Source organism: Panthera pardus, unplaced genomic scaffold, assembly GCF_024362965.1.
Source record: "Panthera pardus isolate Hobbes unplaced genomic scaffold, ASM2436296v1 HiC_scaffold_27, whole genome shotgun sequence".
Lineage (NCBI taxonomy): Eukaryota > Metazoa > Chordata > Mammalia > Carnivora > Felidae > Panthera > Panthera pardus.
The window spans coordinates 98,456,859-98,472,947 of NW_026526843.1; the positions used below are offsets into that span (position 1 = coordinate 98,456,859).

The 16,089-nt window shown below is 45.4% G+C and overlaps 1 protein-coding gene across 24 annotated transcripts in view; it reads left to right on the forward strand.

The window, feature by feature from the left end:
- The window catches only part of DMD (dystrophin), a 2,111,713-nt gene that overhangs the window by 2,034,043 nt on the left and 61,581 nt on the right, over positions 1-16,089 (forward strand). For 17 of the 24 annotated variants that reach the window (XM_053892047.1, XM_053892050.1, XM_053892044.1 and 14 more), the window contains 4 exons: positions 9,037-9,203; positions 11,405-11,516; positions 13,145-13,281; positions 13,987-14,025. In XM_053892047.1, the coding sequence (XP_053748022.1) occupies positions 9,037-9,203; positions 11,405-11,516; positions 13,145-13,281; positions 13,987-14,025 (455 nt within the window). The remainder of the gene's footprint in view (positions 1-9,036; positions 9,204-11,404; positions 11,517-13,144; positions 13,282-13,986; positions 14,026-16,089) is intronic. The other 7 variants (XM_053892049.1, XM_053892056.1, XM_053892051.1 and 4 more) reach the window with 1 other exon arrangement.

Genomic DNA, 16,089 nt, shown 5'->3' on the forward strand with positions numbered 1-16,089 from the left:
ATCCCTTTTTGATTAGATGCTAAATGTTCTGAATGGAGAAGGCAGAACAGGAAATGGATCACCGTGCTCATTTCAAAGCTTGGGCGTTCCCAGCAAAGATTGCCTGGTCTTCGGGGTAACGACTCTTGTAACAGAGATAGCAAGTACAGCAAAGAGTCCTGTGCACACAGTGTGGCCTTTCACTTGAGACCAACTCTTGTCTGAAGAGAAGTAGCATAGACTAAAAGCAAGATGTGAAGCAGCCTTGCGTGGAATGTCCCCTCAGTATTCCCTTGTGTCCGTGACTGTCACCTCCTGAGCAACGCACATGTAAAGCATAAGTATCTTGCGTCTAAGGGGATCAAAGTGCCGCCTTCCTTCTGTTTTGTGACGTGCGGGTTTTGTATAGTTTTATGGGAGACTTTTTTTTTTTTTTATCACTCATTTGCTTTTCATAAAAATTGGGATTGTTTGGAGGAAGAGTCATTAATATTCTTTACAGCTCGTTCTTGTTCCTCCTTTTATGTCCGTTGCTAGTAAAATATTCCACCGATGCCCTTGGTAGATTTAGAGGTTGTTAAAGAAATCGTAATAACAGCTCAGGGAACAGCCAGGAACTGCCTGTCCTATACCGTCTGACCCTGGCTGGCCATTCTCCTTGTGGTTTTAAAGTCTCTGTGTACACACTAATGCACAACACAGTTTGGGTCAATTTAAATTTAGCAAATCTTCCCAAACGCAAGCATTTCACAATCAGGGCCAGAAGCGTTGGGTTGTGAGTGATGACTGCCTTTATCTCTTCACAGTGGTAGTGTTATTGAAATGGTTGTTTGGATTTATGAAGGGGATATTTTACTAATGGAACACCATATGAAACTTGTAAAAAATCCTTGGTTTGTCCTCGTGTTGTCCCTAAATTTACCTTCTTCTGTCCGTGACACTGTTTGGAAATTCTGTTCATGCATGGGAATGTATTCAACATTTATGTATTTAGTTATTATTTTTCTGTTTTTAATGTTTATTTACTTTGGGGGGAGAGAAAGAGAGAGAGGCAGAGGCGCAAGCGGGGGAGGGGCAGAGAGAGAGGGAGACACGGAATCCGAAGCAGGCTCCAGGCTCCGAACGATCAGCGCACAGCCCGACGCGGGGCTCGAACTCACAAGCCATGAGATCATGACCTGAGCCGAAATCGGACGCTCAACCGACTGAGCCACCCAGGCACCCCTGGTTATTATTTTTCTTATAAATGGGCAGGGCCTCTCCTAAATAAAATCACAGCACACATGCATGCACGTATACATGCATGTGTGTACGTGCACATACACACTCTCTGAAACCAGCTGATTGGGATAATTATTTGCCATGAATAAATACATTTCTGCTGCTGTTTATCCCGGAAGACATTGCATAGGGTTGTCTCTTTGAGAAGCAGCTTGATTTCAGATCTGAGTCTATGATTTTAGCAGGTTCCCTCAGGACTTCTAGCTCGGTTTTGGTTTTTGTTGTTGTTGTGTTTTTTTTTTTTTTTTTTTTTTTTTTTAAGTCCTTTTTCTTTCCTCTGGGGACAATATATTGACCAATGTGGTTTTCATGTCCCACTTAATAGCGGAACAGGCCTCTCCTGGCTTCTCCGGTTCTGTGTTGTAGAGGACAGCTCCCTCCTCGCTGGATGCCCCACAGGGCTCCAGGGATGTCTGGTGCTTAGTTAACACTAGGTCCCCGTGTTGGTTTCTGAATTTTGCCACGTGACCCGCGATCATGTGAGATGTGAACATTCGGGCAGGGTTTCTCAGTCTTGGTACTGCTGCTACTTGGGCCCGGATAATTCTTAGTTGGGGGGCCTGTCCTGTGCATTGCCGGCCGGATATTTAGCAGGACCCCAGCCCCTCTCTACCAGACACCAGTAACATCCCTCCCCCCCCGGTGACAACCGGAAATGTCGCCAGACATTGTCAGATGTCCTCTGGGACGCAGAACCGTCCCTCCCTGAGAACCACTGACCTCTCGAGCATGGCTCCCTGCCTTTGAGTTTCCCTGCAGACCTGGTGTCCAGTGTGAAGTTTGTATATTCCTGTGTTTTAGGCCGGATCATTCTAAACATGTCCTCCATATTTACAAAGAGACTTTTAGCCTTTTGGTGTACGATGTGTTAAGAGACAGACCCACAGAGGCACTTACTTTAGAAAGCATTTAAAAGTCGACTTGAGCCAGTTGGAGAATGTTCTTCCTCTATCTTCTCCTCCTTAGACAACCCTTCTAGGTTTAATTTTGTTGCTCTTTCTTTCAGGGTGACTCGGCAGTTTTTTGTTTTGTTTTGTTTTTTAATTCTAACCTCATTCAGATACTCTAGTCCTTCCTTTTATTTATTGTGGTCACACTGCAGCTTAATTCCTGTCCCCTCGTTCAACTCCGTTCGATTCTGCAAGCTTGGATGGAGGGGATGGAAGCCTAGTTCCTGCTGTCTTTAGGTTTAGACACGTATTGTTTTTAGGTTGTTAATTCTTTTTTTTTTTTTTTTTTTTTTTTTTTTTTTTTTTTTTTTTTTTTGAATCATCTGAGAACCACTGGGTAGTCTCTTGCATAACATTGACTTCCCTTTCTACGGTTTTTCGGTGTGTTAAGCACTGTCATGTTTTTTTCAAAAACCTCGAAGTTGAGATGCTGACTGTCTGCTCTTAAAAGTACAGTGTATGTGTTTGTGGTAGCTGGGGTGTTGGGCATGCTGAGAAATATTCCCATCCCGTTTCCTCTGCAGCCACGAACTAATACTGTTATCCCGATAGAAAAATGAGCGTTCAGGTTGACTCCGTGGCAGCCACTTAGGGGCCTGGTCCTTTGGTGCCTAAGGGTTTCCGGAAGGTATAACATGAGAGAAACCCCAAAGTTATTCTGAACCCCGGCACATCCCCCTAACTCCAAACTTGCCGTGCGAGGTAGTGGCGTGTAAGGGAGAGAGGGCAAGGTCATCCTTGATACCGAGAGAAACGATCGGAGGCCTATATGTAGGCCAGCAAATAATGGCACCTAAAAGGATGATTTCAACTCAGTACAATCATACCCGCCCTTTGTCCTCAACAGCTTCCTCTTCGGCCAATCTGCCCTTATTTATTTTTTCTAGAAGGTCAAAACGTCATTTTAGCTGGGGTTTAGTTTTAGTTCTGTTAGATCTTTATGGAAGCTTTGCCTGGTTTTTAATTCTTTCCTTCTTTATTGCCAAACAAAAGGAGAGGGAGTATACCACCAGGATACAGGATGGTTTGTAGTAAAAATGAAAGATCGAAACAGAAAGAGGATGTGAATCCCCGTATCTCGTCTTCGGTGCTGTCAGTTGGCATCGGTGAGCAGTTTTAAAAGAGCCAGAATGATGGATCTCCCATCCTGGGAGCTAGAAAGAACCTTGAGGATTTCCAGCCTTTAAACACAAGAGAATCTATAGTATTTTGAAAAGGCAGAACATTCCCTAGCTTCCCTTGGTAATTCACACTAATGCTTTAACAACTTTCTGCATCAGGAAATTCTGTATGAGTTACAGCCTAAATCGTTCATGCTGCTTAAGCCTGTTTCTTCTTGTTCTGTCCTCAGTGGAGGGATCGAACAGCTGGTCGCAGGCCCCTATGCAAGAGCCATTCACATAATTGAAAACTGTTATTAAATCGCCCCTTCAGCCACTCTTTCTGGCACATTCTCTTTTTTTGTTCTTGGCTAAATAATCCCAATTCCCTTAAACTGTTCTCATAGGTCTTTCAAACCCTTTAATTATCCTTGTGCCTTTCTGCCAAGCCTTCTCTAAGTTCTGGGTCAGCTGTAGCCACCAGAACCCGACAGCATTTTCTAAGAAGGGTTTGAACAGTACTGAGGGTAATGAGACCCACTTCCTCACGCTGTACTTGCTTTGCCTTTAGTTACACGTCGTGGTCATGGTGTTTCTTGCTTTTTTATTGTTTTACACCTGCATTTGTCGCTGACTCACGGTCGGAGTTTTACTTGCCGTCTTCTGCAATGAATAGGAGCTTTCTGTGCTTATCACACTCCCTGCATTAAGCGTGAAGTTTTCCTCCGTAGCACGTCTTTTAATCCACCATTAAACACACGATCATTTAAAGCCGAGTCGGAAAAAAATATCTTGGGGTCAGCTTAAGCAACAGTAAATCCGCGTTTTCAGGAGGAATGAATTACTGGTGCTCGCCATTGTACTGGCTGTCTGCACTGGTTTGTCTCCGAGCTAGAAAGGGTTTATTTTGATAAAGTTCGTTTCTAGACCAGTGGAGCAAGAGATGGTTAGAGGACATGTTGCAGCTGAAACTTGTAGCTCCTTTGACAGAGGCTCTCATTGTGCTTTTGTGTACAAGGTGGAAAAGCGAGTGCAGCGGACTCCGCGGTAATAGAACCGGGGGGAGTCCTGGTTTAACCAGAGAAGGCTGAATCGTGGATTTGCGTTGGCCCGAGCCGCCCGCGCGCTTTCGCGGCGGTGGCTCCTGGCCGACCTTGGCCCTGCTTGATATTTTCACCACTGACTTTTTGATGAAGACAGAACACGTGCTTTCCAATGGAAGAAGTATGTCAAAAGAAAAGAAGTGTAAAAAACACCAAAAGGACACAAAGCAGGGAAGAATGGCTAATCTCTCGGCCTGGAGAGTCAGAATTCTTAAAAATTTTGATGAGCTGGTACAGCCGGCCCAAACCAACAGCCCAGTCCTTGACCGAAGGGAAAGGACACAGGTCCCAACTGAGCAAGTACAGACTAGAGGAATCACTGAAAACAGCCAAGAACAGCATTTCCCATTATGCCCAACCCAGCATGAGTACCTTGTGGTGTTGACAAGCCTTGGAAGTTTTTTTTGTTTTGTTTTTTGAAAGGTAAAGGTCTTGGGCTCACTGAATAATTAGTATGGGAAATTCTGAGGTCAAAGTTTGACGTGTTTCTTTACCAACGACTCCTCAGCGTTTACTATGTTAACAATGCATTAAGAATTTTAAGAGGCAGGGGTGCCCGGGTGGCTCAGTCAGTTGAGCGTCCGACTTCGGCTCAGGTCGTGATCTCTAGGTTTGCGTGTTCGGGCCCCGCGTCGGGCTCTGTGCCGACGGCTCAGAGCCCGGAGCCTGCTTCGGATTCTCTGTTTCTTTCTGCCCCTTCCCTGCTTGTGCATGCACACGTGTGTGCGTTCTCGCTCGCAGCGCACGCTCTCTCTCTCAAAAACAAATAAAGAAACTTAAAAAAAATTTAAAAAGCAAAGAATTTTAAGAGGCAGATGTAATGAGTGCAGAGTTTCCGTAATCAAGTTCCATAATTCTTTTCTTGAAGCGTTTTGTTGGATGCTAGGTCTGCTGGATGCACTGGGAAACAGCCAGAGATTATACCTGAACAGAAACCCTATGTGCACGTACAACAGAATAAAAGAAAGTCATCCGGTTATACTGTCCAGACCAGTGGAGTGACCATTCCCAGCAGATCGTATTTGGAAAGTAGTTTCCTAAAGGACTGTGGCAAACGAAGGCATGTCCCATGAGGAGTAAATAGAAGAACAGGGGTGAAGCAGCGTGGACAGACATGACCGCTCTGGTAAAGTCTTGGAAGGGCTCTTTAAAGCCTGAGACCATCTGGGTTTCTGGTCTTGCCAGGGTTCCAAGTGCCTTTCATTTCACTCATTGAAATCTTCAAACAACCCTCTGAGGCAGGTGCTATTTATAGATTAAGACACGGAACGGTAAAGTTACTTTGCCAAGGTCACACAGCCCGTACATGGTTGGGGTTTGAACTCTCCGTGGCTGGATTCTGCGGCCTCTGCTCTGCTCTGTGGATTTCAGCTCCGTGTGATGACGTGCTTTTGACAGGCGTACCTGTACTCAAGTGTTCAAGGTCATCCACTGAGGATGTTTGCTCCCTCACCCGGCCGATGTTTCTATAGTGGCGGTAAGAGCACACTGGCATTGCATCAGAGTTTGGACTCCGTGGTCATGGAAGGTCTAAGAGTTCTGTGGTGCCGTTCCAAGAGGATGAGTTCACTTGCATGCTCCCTTTGATCTTCGGGTTCTGTAATTCTTGTTTTTTTGTTTTTTCCAATTTCCACAGAGTACCTCTGTGATCGCGCTCTCCACAGAGAAAAGCGCTCAACCCAAGCTTTCGAGCAGTACCTCAAATTGGTAGCATTTCGCAGCTAGGAGATTCAGGGTCCAAGGGCTCATTATAATGTTAAATTTATAATCGGGGGTAGTGACTGGACTACTGCTCGAGTGGTGAGTTTTGTGAGCCGCGTGACCCGTCGGTTTAAACCGTGGTGCGCTCCTGTCTGCAGTACGAGTAGATTCGTTCTCACTGAGCCACGTTCCAAGAGAAGCAACATGGGTTTACAGTGCAAATGCTCATTACTTGCGTGATACTACATTTTCCCATCGTATGTTCCGTTTAAATTGGTCTCGGAATAGGCGCACTGCCCTCTCTGGTTGTGGGCAAAAGCAAATGACAGTCGCGTCTATAGAAAACACTTCCATTCTAGGGCTCCAGGTACCTCCAGAAGATTTTTTTTAAGGTCACTGTAGTACGTGTTAAAAAAAAAAAAAAAAGCCCGCAAGAAACAAGCCAAGGTGCCTGAGGACCAGCCGAAACAGCAGACTGCAGGAGCAGACCCATAGGAATTTCATACCTCGGAATCAGTAGATTATTGTTGGAAAAGCGTTTACTCTGTTAAAAGAACAACAGGTAACATTGAAAAATCTCCGCAGTGAGCCCTAGACTTTTTAGATGACCTTAAAAATGACCAGATAGACCTTGCGGCTGTTAAAAGTACGGCAGCCAAAATTTAAAACTTACTGAATGGGTTTAATAGCCGACGGGATGCTACTAAAGAGAGAGAGAGCTAGCCAGCTGGTAGGATGGAAGGGATTGTTAGAAATGAAGCACGAGGAGGGCCTGTCCAGAGAAAAACGTGGGCTAGGTTGAGAAAGTCTAACATCTATCTAATAGATTTCTGGAAGCAGAACAGGAAATGGAGAAGAGGCGCTATTTGTTGAGGTCATGACTGAGAAGATTCCAGAGCTGACCAAAGACGCTAAAGATTCAAGCAGCCCAGCGACTGCTAAAAAGTATAAATAAACCCTAGAAACATAACACAAGACAGGAGGAGGACGAATTACCTCCAGAGGAGCAGTAGTGTGCTTTACTGCTGACTTGTTAACAGTAGCAACAGGGAAGGTAAAGTGGAATCATCATTCAGTGTGCTGAGACAAAATAAAAACAAACCCCCTCTGAGTCTAAACATCTGTATGTAATGAAGATAGCTGTCAAGAGTATGGATTTAGAAAAAGAGAGAGCCGCCTGGGTGGCTCCCTGGGTCGGGCATCTGACTCTTGATTTTCGCTCACATCATGATCTTGCAGTTCACGGGTTCGAGCCCCGTGTCAGGCTCTGTGCCGACAGCGGGGAGCCTGCTTGGAATATTCTCTCTCTCTCTCTCTCTCTCTCTCTCTCTCTGTCTCTGCCACTCCTGCTTGTTCTCTCTGTCTCTGTCTCTCTGTCTCAAAAATAAGTAAACTTTTTTTAAAGAGAGATTTCTCAGACCAGACAACCTGAGAAATTCTCCACCAACAAGACACTGAAAAGAATATTCTAAAGGGTGTGTTTGGGCAGAAGTGATCCCAGTTGGAAGATGTGACGTGAAAGAGGCAATGGGAAAAAAACAGTGGACGATAGATTGCTCAGTCTAAAAATACCAAAAAAAAAAAAAAAAAAAACAAACCCCAAAACACCTCTGCTATCTTGTAGGGTCATCAGAGATGTAATCAAAATGTATGACTAGGGGCGTCTGGGTGGCTCAGTCGGTTAAGCGTCCGACTTCAGCTCAGGTCATGATCTCACAGTTCGTGAGTTCAAGCCCCGCGTCGGGCTCTGTGCTGACAGCTTGGAGCCTGGAGCCTGCTTCACATTCTGTGTCTCCCTCTCTCTCTGTCCCTTCCCTGCTCATGCTGTGTCTCTCTCTGTCTCAAAAGTAAATAAACATTAAAAAAGATTTAAAAAAAAAAATGCATGACTAGGGGCGCCTGGGTGGCTCAGTTGGTTAAACATCCGACTTCGGCTCAGGTCATGATCTCACGGTCTGTGAGTTCGAGCCCCGCGTCGGGCTCTGTGCTGACGGCTCGGAGCCTGGAGCCTGCTTCCGATTCTGTGTCTTCCTCTCTCTCTCTCTCTCTGCCCCTCCCCTGCTCACCCTCTGTCTCTGTCTGAAATAAAATAAAACATCAAAATAAAAAAATTAAAAAAAAAATGCATGACTATAGTGATCCGTAAGCGATAGGTAAACGTATTTCGAGTTTTCTAAAACCAGTGAACTGTTTGGGAGGAATGGTGTTTTATGAAATTTAGACATTGAAAGGGAGAGCGACAGGGACAGACGAGAAGCAACAGGGCACCGTGAAGACAGCACTAGACCAGGAGGCTTGGATTCTGGTAGCGTCTCGGCTGCTCGGCCATCGTGCGGCCTTGGGAAGGGTTCTTCCCTCGTGTGTGTCTCCGTTTTCCAGTCTGTGAAAGGAAGCTCTGGGACCGGATGCATTTTAAGGGCTCTTCATTATGATTCTGTGAAACACTGAGAAATAGATTCTCTGGGAGAAACAAGGAATCCATAATTCCTGAGTTGGTTTTTCCTTAACCTCCTGCGAGATGTTATCAGTAAGCGCTTGCATTTCACTTCCGGCTCCTTCTCAACGTGCGTGTGCAAACGCCGGAGCTGGGGCGGGGGGGGGGGGGGGGGGGCGCGTGTCGAGGCTCAGGTGTGTGTGTTGCTCTCCTTCCTCCATGTGTTTGGTTTCCTCTGCTGTCTCGTCATCTAGCAGCCACACACGGGAATGGCAGTTTACCGAAGCCTCGGGGGACAGGTGGCTCCTGTGGGTGTTGGGGGGACGTTTGCAGAAAGGGGCTGTGAAAAGTGAGCCTCGTTGGGCCCCCGTTGTGCCTTTTGCTTAATTTCGGGCCCGTACTGACATACGCCTCCTGTCCTTTCTCTTCTTGCCCTGCGCTCCCCACCCCCACCCCCACCCCCTTTGCCCTTCCTCCTCTCCACACAGGCTAATAATAAGCCTGAGATCGAAGCGGCCCTCTTCCTAGACTGGATGAGACTGGAGCCCCAGTCCATGGTGTGGCTGCCTGTCCTGCACCGAGTGGCTGCTGCGGAAACTGCCAAGCACCAGGCCAAGTGCAACATCTGCAAGGAGTGTCCGATCATCGGATTCAGGTATCCGGGACCCCCACTATGGCACGTCCTCCCGCGTGGTTGTCACCTTTTGGGACTTGATCTTGTATCTCCTGTGCTAGTTGCCCTGAGTTCGTTCCCTTTCCGAACTGTGGACTGCCCTGATGGCTGGGCTATTTTGGGGGCTCTGACTCATCAGGCAGGTGTCCCTTTCCACCTTCATTGTGGAGCTCCGCGGAGCCGCATCCTTGGTGGAACACGACTGACTGATGGCCTGCCTCCCCTGAGATACTTGTCTGTCGAGGGTATGCGCATTAACTGTGCCGCCTCCTTCCTGGATCCAGAAAATGTTAACCGTCTCTCTGGGGGTGTTTTCATGTGTTGTTGTTGTTTGTTTTTTTTTTTTTTCTGTTTATAGAAACTCTCTAAGAATCCGTTACAAAACTCAGAGATGATTCTGTGTGGGGAGACCTGTCATGGTAGCTCGGCTGCTTATTCTTCTCTTCTTCCCTCGAGTAACGAATTGTTTCAAGCAGCCCAGCGTTTCTTTACCTGTGAATCTGATTATGCTCTTTGCATGTATCCTAATGAACTTCTGAGGGAATATAAAGCATGCAAGTCAATGAAAATTTCACAAAGCGGCTAAAAAAATGAAAAGGTTCTTTATGAATTTACAAGTGAAAGAGATAGGAAACATAGCAGGTTATTATTCTGATCTTCGGAAAATGTCGCGGAAAGCCACTGGCTCTTAAATCCTCTGCTTTGTTGACCTGTTTGGGGAGATGGGCTGTTTTTAAGCGAATTAATCTTACTCAACGATAATCCCGAGCCCACATTTTGAAATGATGATGTATTTAAACATCTGGGTCAACATCAAGGTTTCCATAGCGATGAATAAGCCATAGAGTTGTAAACTAGCCACGTAGTCTCTGCCCGTTCAGAACCTACCTAACGGCTATGTAAATACTCTTTTTCTAGTTATGCTTAGACTTGTTTTATTTCTTTGTTTCCTAATAACTACTTTGTACCATTTGTGTGCTTTCTTTTATTCACTACTCTTTTACCCCTGGTGTTTGTCCTTCCATGCTTCATGGTGTTGACAGAGAGGTTTTACACAAACCCTCAGAGGTTTCTAAAGCCTAGGTAGACAACAGTGAGTAGGCAGTGCTCACAAAGGAACGGTTTGCCTTCCTGGTTTCTGGCAGGTAAGAACGGTGCCATGGGGGACGTGGAGGGCGAGCCCCAGGGGACGGCGTTACGCTTCCTACCTCTCTTTTCTCACCTTCCCTAGCTGGCGAGATTTATGGACGGGGGAGGACTGATAAAATAGAAAAGGGGAGGGCTCTGGAGGGCCGAAGAGGGGGTTTGCGTTTAGTTCTTTTACCCTTATCAAAGGAGATTATTTGGGGGACTCGGCACTTGCTTCTCATCCTCCTCCTCTCCAAAGATGGTTGGGATCTAAAAAAGGTAGCCGTCCCCCCACCTGCCCATATGTGGCAGAAGGAGTGTGTTTATTTGAATTGGCTAGGGTTCTTCTCTAAGAAAGCAGAGAATAGGAAACAGTACCGTATACCGAGAATGGGGGTGTGCGTCCCCCGGCACCTTACGGAGGACAGATTCTTTTGTCCAGCCCGAATTTGTCTTTCCTTGGGGCTTCCCTTAGGCGTGGGTGAGAGGCGGGGTTTTCTGGAGAGAGGCACACGAAAGAGATCAGCCACGCGACTCCCTGGAGGTGAATCGTGTCAGTCGTTCCGAAAACAGGATTGGGGCGAGATGAATTTTAAACGAGGCTTCTTGTGTAATTTTCCTTTATTTGCGGAAATTGCTTTTTCTCTTGATACGTTGTTTGGAAAATAATTGCTTCAGGAAACGTTTGTCCCCAGAATGGGTAGGGGGCCTGCAGCGCGTCCATCTCTTTCGCCTGGAAGTTCTTCCGAATTCTTGTGTTTGGTCTCCCTACTTGATCTGAAAGGGTTCCTAGTGGAGTTTAAATAAGAGCTGAAATCGTCTTCCCTCCTTCCATATGCTGATGGGATAATCTTCCTGCCCAAATGTCTTGATACTGTGGGAGAAGCACCCGAGAACTGTGAAGGCAGGAAGTTAATCACTTACCTGTGGGATTAATGAACACTGCATTCTGTTTGCAGAAATAGGAGCGTGTGGAAGGTTTATTAAAGAGTGTTCTTTGGGCGTTCGATGTGAAGAAATGCCTGAGCGTGTGTTTTCGTTTTTGTTTTAACCAGGTACAGGAGCCTGAAGCACTTTAATTATGACATCTGCCAAAGTTGCTTTTTTTCTGGTCGAGTTGCGAAAGGCCATAAAATGCACTATCCCATGGTGGAATACTGCACTCCGGTAAGTCAGATGCCTCCCTGGCGGGACGCTTAGCTCACCTGGGAGGAGTTGCACTTTGGCACCGTGTTGCACAGGGTGTGTACAGCTGTGATTTGTAAGTCCCCGAGACGGTCCCCCCGCTGGAGGGGCTCCGGATTTACTTTATCCCTAGCGCGTAGGGCAGTGCCTGGCACAGAACGAAGCCTCGAAGTTACTCCACAAATAGCATAGGATGAACGAAGAGACTTTTCATCTCTGTTTGGTGGTTGGCGAGAAGACGTTCTCAGCTGTGTTTTGTTACCGCCCGAGCGGTTGTGTGGAGACGTTTTATGCTGGGGGGCGTGGGGGGAGGGGGTAATGTGGGTTCCTTCGAATTTAGAATCCGCTGCTTTTGGCCAGTCTTGCTTACCTAATGCTAGGCCTTTGCCTTTTTGGTTTTTGGTTTTGTTTTTAATGTTTGTTTATTTTTGAGAGAGAGAGAGACAGAGTGTGAGCAGGGAAGGGGCAGAGAGAGGAGGGGACACCGAATCCGAAGCAGGCTCCAGGCTCCGGGCTCCGAGCTGTCAGCACAGAGCCCGACGCGGGGCTCGAGCTCACGAGCTGTGAGATCATGACCTGGAGCTGGAAGTCGGTCAGTTAAACGTCCGACTCTTGATCTCAGCTCAGGTCTTAATCTCAGGGTCATGAGTTCAGGCCCCGTGCTGGGCTCCACGCTAGGCATGGAACCTACTTAAAAGAAAAAAAAAAAAAAAAAAACAACTACTCTGTGAAATAGGTATTATTATTATCATCTCCTTTTTACCGAGGAGTACTCTGAGGCCTTCAGTAATTTGCCCAGTGTTCTAGAATTAGGAGACGGAACTTTCTCCTCAGATGTCGTTTTGAGGAAACGTTCAGTAGCTTACAGAACTTTGGAAGAATCACTGGTGAAATGGAAAGGAGATAGACTGGGTGGTCAGACACATCTGGGTGTCGGTCTGATGTTACTGAACCACTAGGTGCTGGTACTCATCAGCACCGCCGGACCCGGGAGCTTGTTAGAAATGCAACAACTCGGGCCCTGCCCCTGCCTCGTTCAATCCAACCTGCATTGTAGCAGGATCTGCAGGTAGTTGCTGCGCACATCCAAGTTTGAGAAGCTCGGTTCTAGAACTTTCCTGTCTCCCATCATAGAGCCATGATCCAGTACCTAGTGTCTTTCTCACTTTGATTCCTCTTGCAAACGTATTCAGTGATGCGGAGTGAGCCATGCTGTGAAAGAGAGGGAGATTCAGGGGGTGAAACGTGACGTCAGCGTGGATCAGATCGGTCCTTAAAGTACTAGAAAGTGTGGCCAGACCTGAGGTCAACTTTAAGACTTTAGAAACGAGGTGCTCCTTTGACTTCGTTTTTTCGTCACGACAGCTTGCTGAGGTGTTATTACCCCCATTTCACAGACGGTCTGAGCCTTCGAGAGGTAAACAAGGTGGACAAGTTCACCCTATCGGTTAATGCTAGGCCCGGCCCGGTTTTTGTCCACCGACTTCGCTCTTGACCCCTACGGTCTCCTAAGTTACAGAATGAGTACCCCGAGGCAGAACACCGCAGTGGCCCCTTTACCTTGACCTCATACCCTCGTGTGTCTGATCTCGGCGCAATTTCCCTTTCAGACCACATCGGGAGAAGATGTTCGTGACTTTGCCAAGGTACTAAAAAACAAATTTCGAACCAAAAGGTATTTTGCGAAGCATCCCCGAATGGGCTACCTGCCTGTGCAGACTGTCTTAGAGGGGGACAACATGGAAACGTGAGTACTGGTGAAGGCCTCTTTGAGCTCCTCTCCGCCGAGTGCCCTCCCTCGCTCCCAAATGCAAACAGTCTCTCCTCTCTCTTTCTTTAGATTTTACTTTAGCTGGAAAGAGAAAAACAAGCTGATGTTCAATTGCCATTTTCCCGTGTCGGTTGTCCCATGCCAATTACCTGTTCCCAAACTTAATCTGGATCTCCCGGGGAGAGCAGCTCCGTGACAGCTACTGCTTCCCTGATAAGAAATGTGGGACGGTTTACAAATGAGGGATTCCAGCCTTTCGTTGGGGTTTTCTGCCCTCGCGAATCGCCAGGCGTGTGTCTTTTTTTGTATCTGATTGTGGGGTCGTGCTTAGTTGCTTTTATCTCCTTGAAAGAAAATAGAGTCCCAGGAAATTTCTTCACAGTAAGTAGCAATGATTCTCGTGATCAAAATGACGATACCTCCACCTGTATTCCGCCTTCTCTTGTGTTTTCCATATCTGATGGCAATCGCACAGTTGTTTGTTTTTCTTTCACCTCACTTTCCACCTGCGTTTTGGCCGTTGCTTTTCACGGTTCATACTTAATTGGCTGAATTTTATTGATTTTTGACTTCTCGGCCCTTTATTTTGTCTTTATTTATTTATTTCTCTTGATTTGTTTACTTTGTTTGTGGCTGAGTTTGCCTGTGTCTCTCTTCACCACCTCATTTTTTGTTTTGCAGTCCTGTTACTCTGATCAACTTCTGGCCGGTAGATTCTGCGTGAGTACTTGTGCTGAAGGGTGCTGCTGGCTTGCTTGATTTGACCATTTTTGTTCTGTTGGTTTAGTTTGGTTTTAAAGACCTATTAAGTTCCCGTCCTTCATTTCAATTTTTTTTCTTCCGGCGATAAGACGCTGCGAGGGCCATCCGCCACAGATCAGGAGAATCAGAGTGAGGTTTTCAGGTCCCCACCTGGTCAGGTTTTAACCGGCAGAAATCCTGGCCTGGAATCAATCATCCAAGAAACGAAGGGGTTGTTAGTTACAGTCCCGGGACACGTGTTTATGTAGCCTTCCACTATAAGCAGGGAAGAGCCTTCTGATTACATCATAACGTTCTTTAGCCATAGTTTTTGAGAGTTAATACTTGTGGACCTTCAAAAGGATGATGGTTTATTCTTTAGGGCCTGTTCTAAGTGGACCATTAAAAATCAAGAGAATTTGTTTTATAGTGTGATGTTGACTTTGATGGAATAATTTCAATGAGGCGTGTGTATGCTCCTGGACTCATCTCTATATACATGAGTTTCTCTGTTTGGAACTAAACTCATTTTGCTCTCCTCTCCGAACTAAATATTCAGCTCATAAATAGTTCGACATTTACACTGGAAGGAAAGTGTGCTGTCGACTTGGTTATTACTATTGGTGTATATTAATAATACTAATATTAGATACCAACAGATAATTGATTTAGCTCAGAGTTTATAATGTTATTAGAAAACTCTCTGGGGAGTCTGTGATTTACCTATTAGCAAACAAAGCGTGCATTGTTTTAAAGTTCTATCGTGCGGAGTTTTTATAACAAAGTTTTGGTATTTCAAAGCGTACTTTATTAAAATATTTATTTAAAGTCAGACAGCTCTATTATATGTAAGAGGGAAATGACCAATTTAGAAGAACTCAATTTATTTTTATTGGGTCTTTTTTATCGCTCCCCCATGTAATTTAATTTAAAGTGTATCCTTTTTTTTAAAAATACTGTAGTGATAAACGCAAGCTATTAATTGAGGTTTATTTTAAGTCTTTATTGGCCTCAAAGAAGTGTGAGGCTTCCCTTTCTTGGTTAAAGCAGCGTTATTGTGCCCCTTAATTTTGAGCTACGGTACCTATACCTGATTTTTTTTTTTTTAACCATCGGGGGAGTGACTTAGATTCACTTCTGGTTTTTGCTCTTGGTAGGTAATGGTTTTTCCCTAACCCGGGTAGTTTATTTGTTTATAGAAGTTTGAACCTTTCTGAAATAAGAAACTTCAAAACACATTGAGAGACTGAAGTCCTTAGTGTGGCCGGATCCTGATAAGCAGACAGATGTACTCTGGAATAACTTCTAGCCATTTGAAATATTCTAAAGACAATGATGCCAAAGAATCACTTTGAAAATGCACGGATAGAGGTAGCAGAAAATAATAGGCAAAGGATAGCTAACAGTTCCCTGAATAGGGGGGGAAAAAAAAAGAAGTTTATTGTAGACATAAACTAATGAGAAAAAAACATGGCCGTGAATTTAATGTCACCTGTTTTAAGTAGAGGGTGTTTGCCTTAAACTTCGAAGAACTTTAACATTAATAACCTTCTTTACTACAATATCTTCCTCTAACGACTGAAACATAGAATCACTTTGCCTTTTTATAAAAAGTTTGCTAGATTATTCAGAAATAGTGGGAAAGTCTACTTTTGAGGAAGAAAAACAAACCCGGCACGCTACGGTCCCTATTTTCTTCGATGCCAGCAATTTTTATTAAAGTCTTTACCCTTGGGATTATACATAATTTATGAAATATATTGCCCAGCTCTCCTGTTCAGGCAAAGACCCAGGTGCTGAGGTGCTCAAATTTCGCAGGAATTGCCCCTGATGTCAACAGATTCTCATGTGGATCACCAAATTGGGAAGTTCACTGAGACACACACCTTCTGTTTTTCTTTAGAGGAAGCCCTTGTTTACCCGCTATTTGTCATATTACCTTTGAAACTAAATCTGGCCTAAGCCTTTTATATTGTTCGTCCACAAAGGAGACGGGTAGTCTTCTTGGAGCACGTCCACTTTGAAACCTAAATGGGTGAAAAG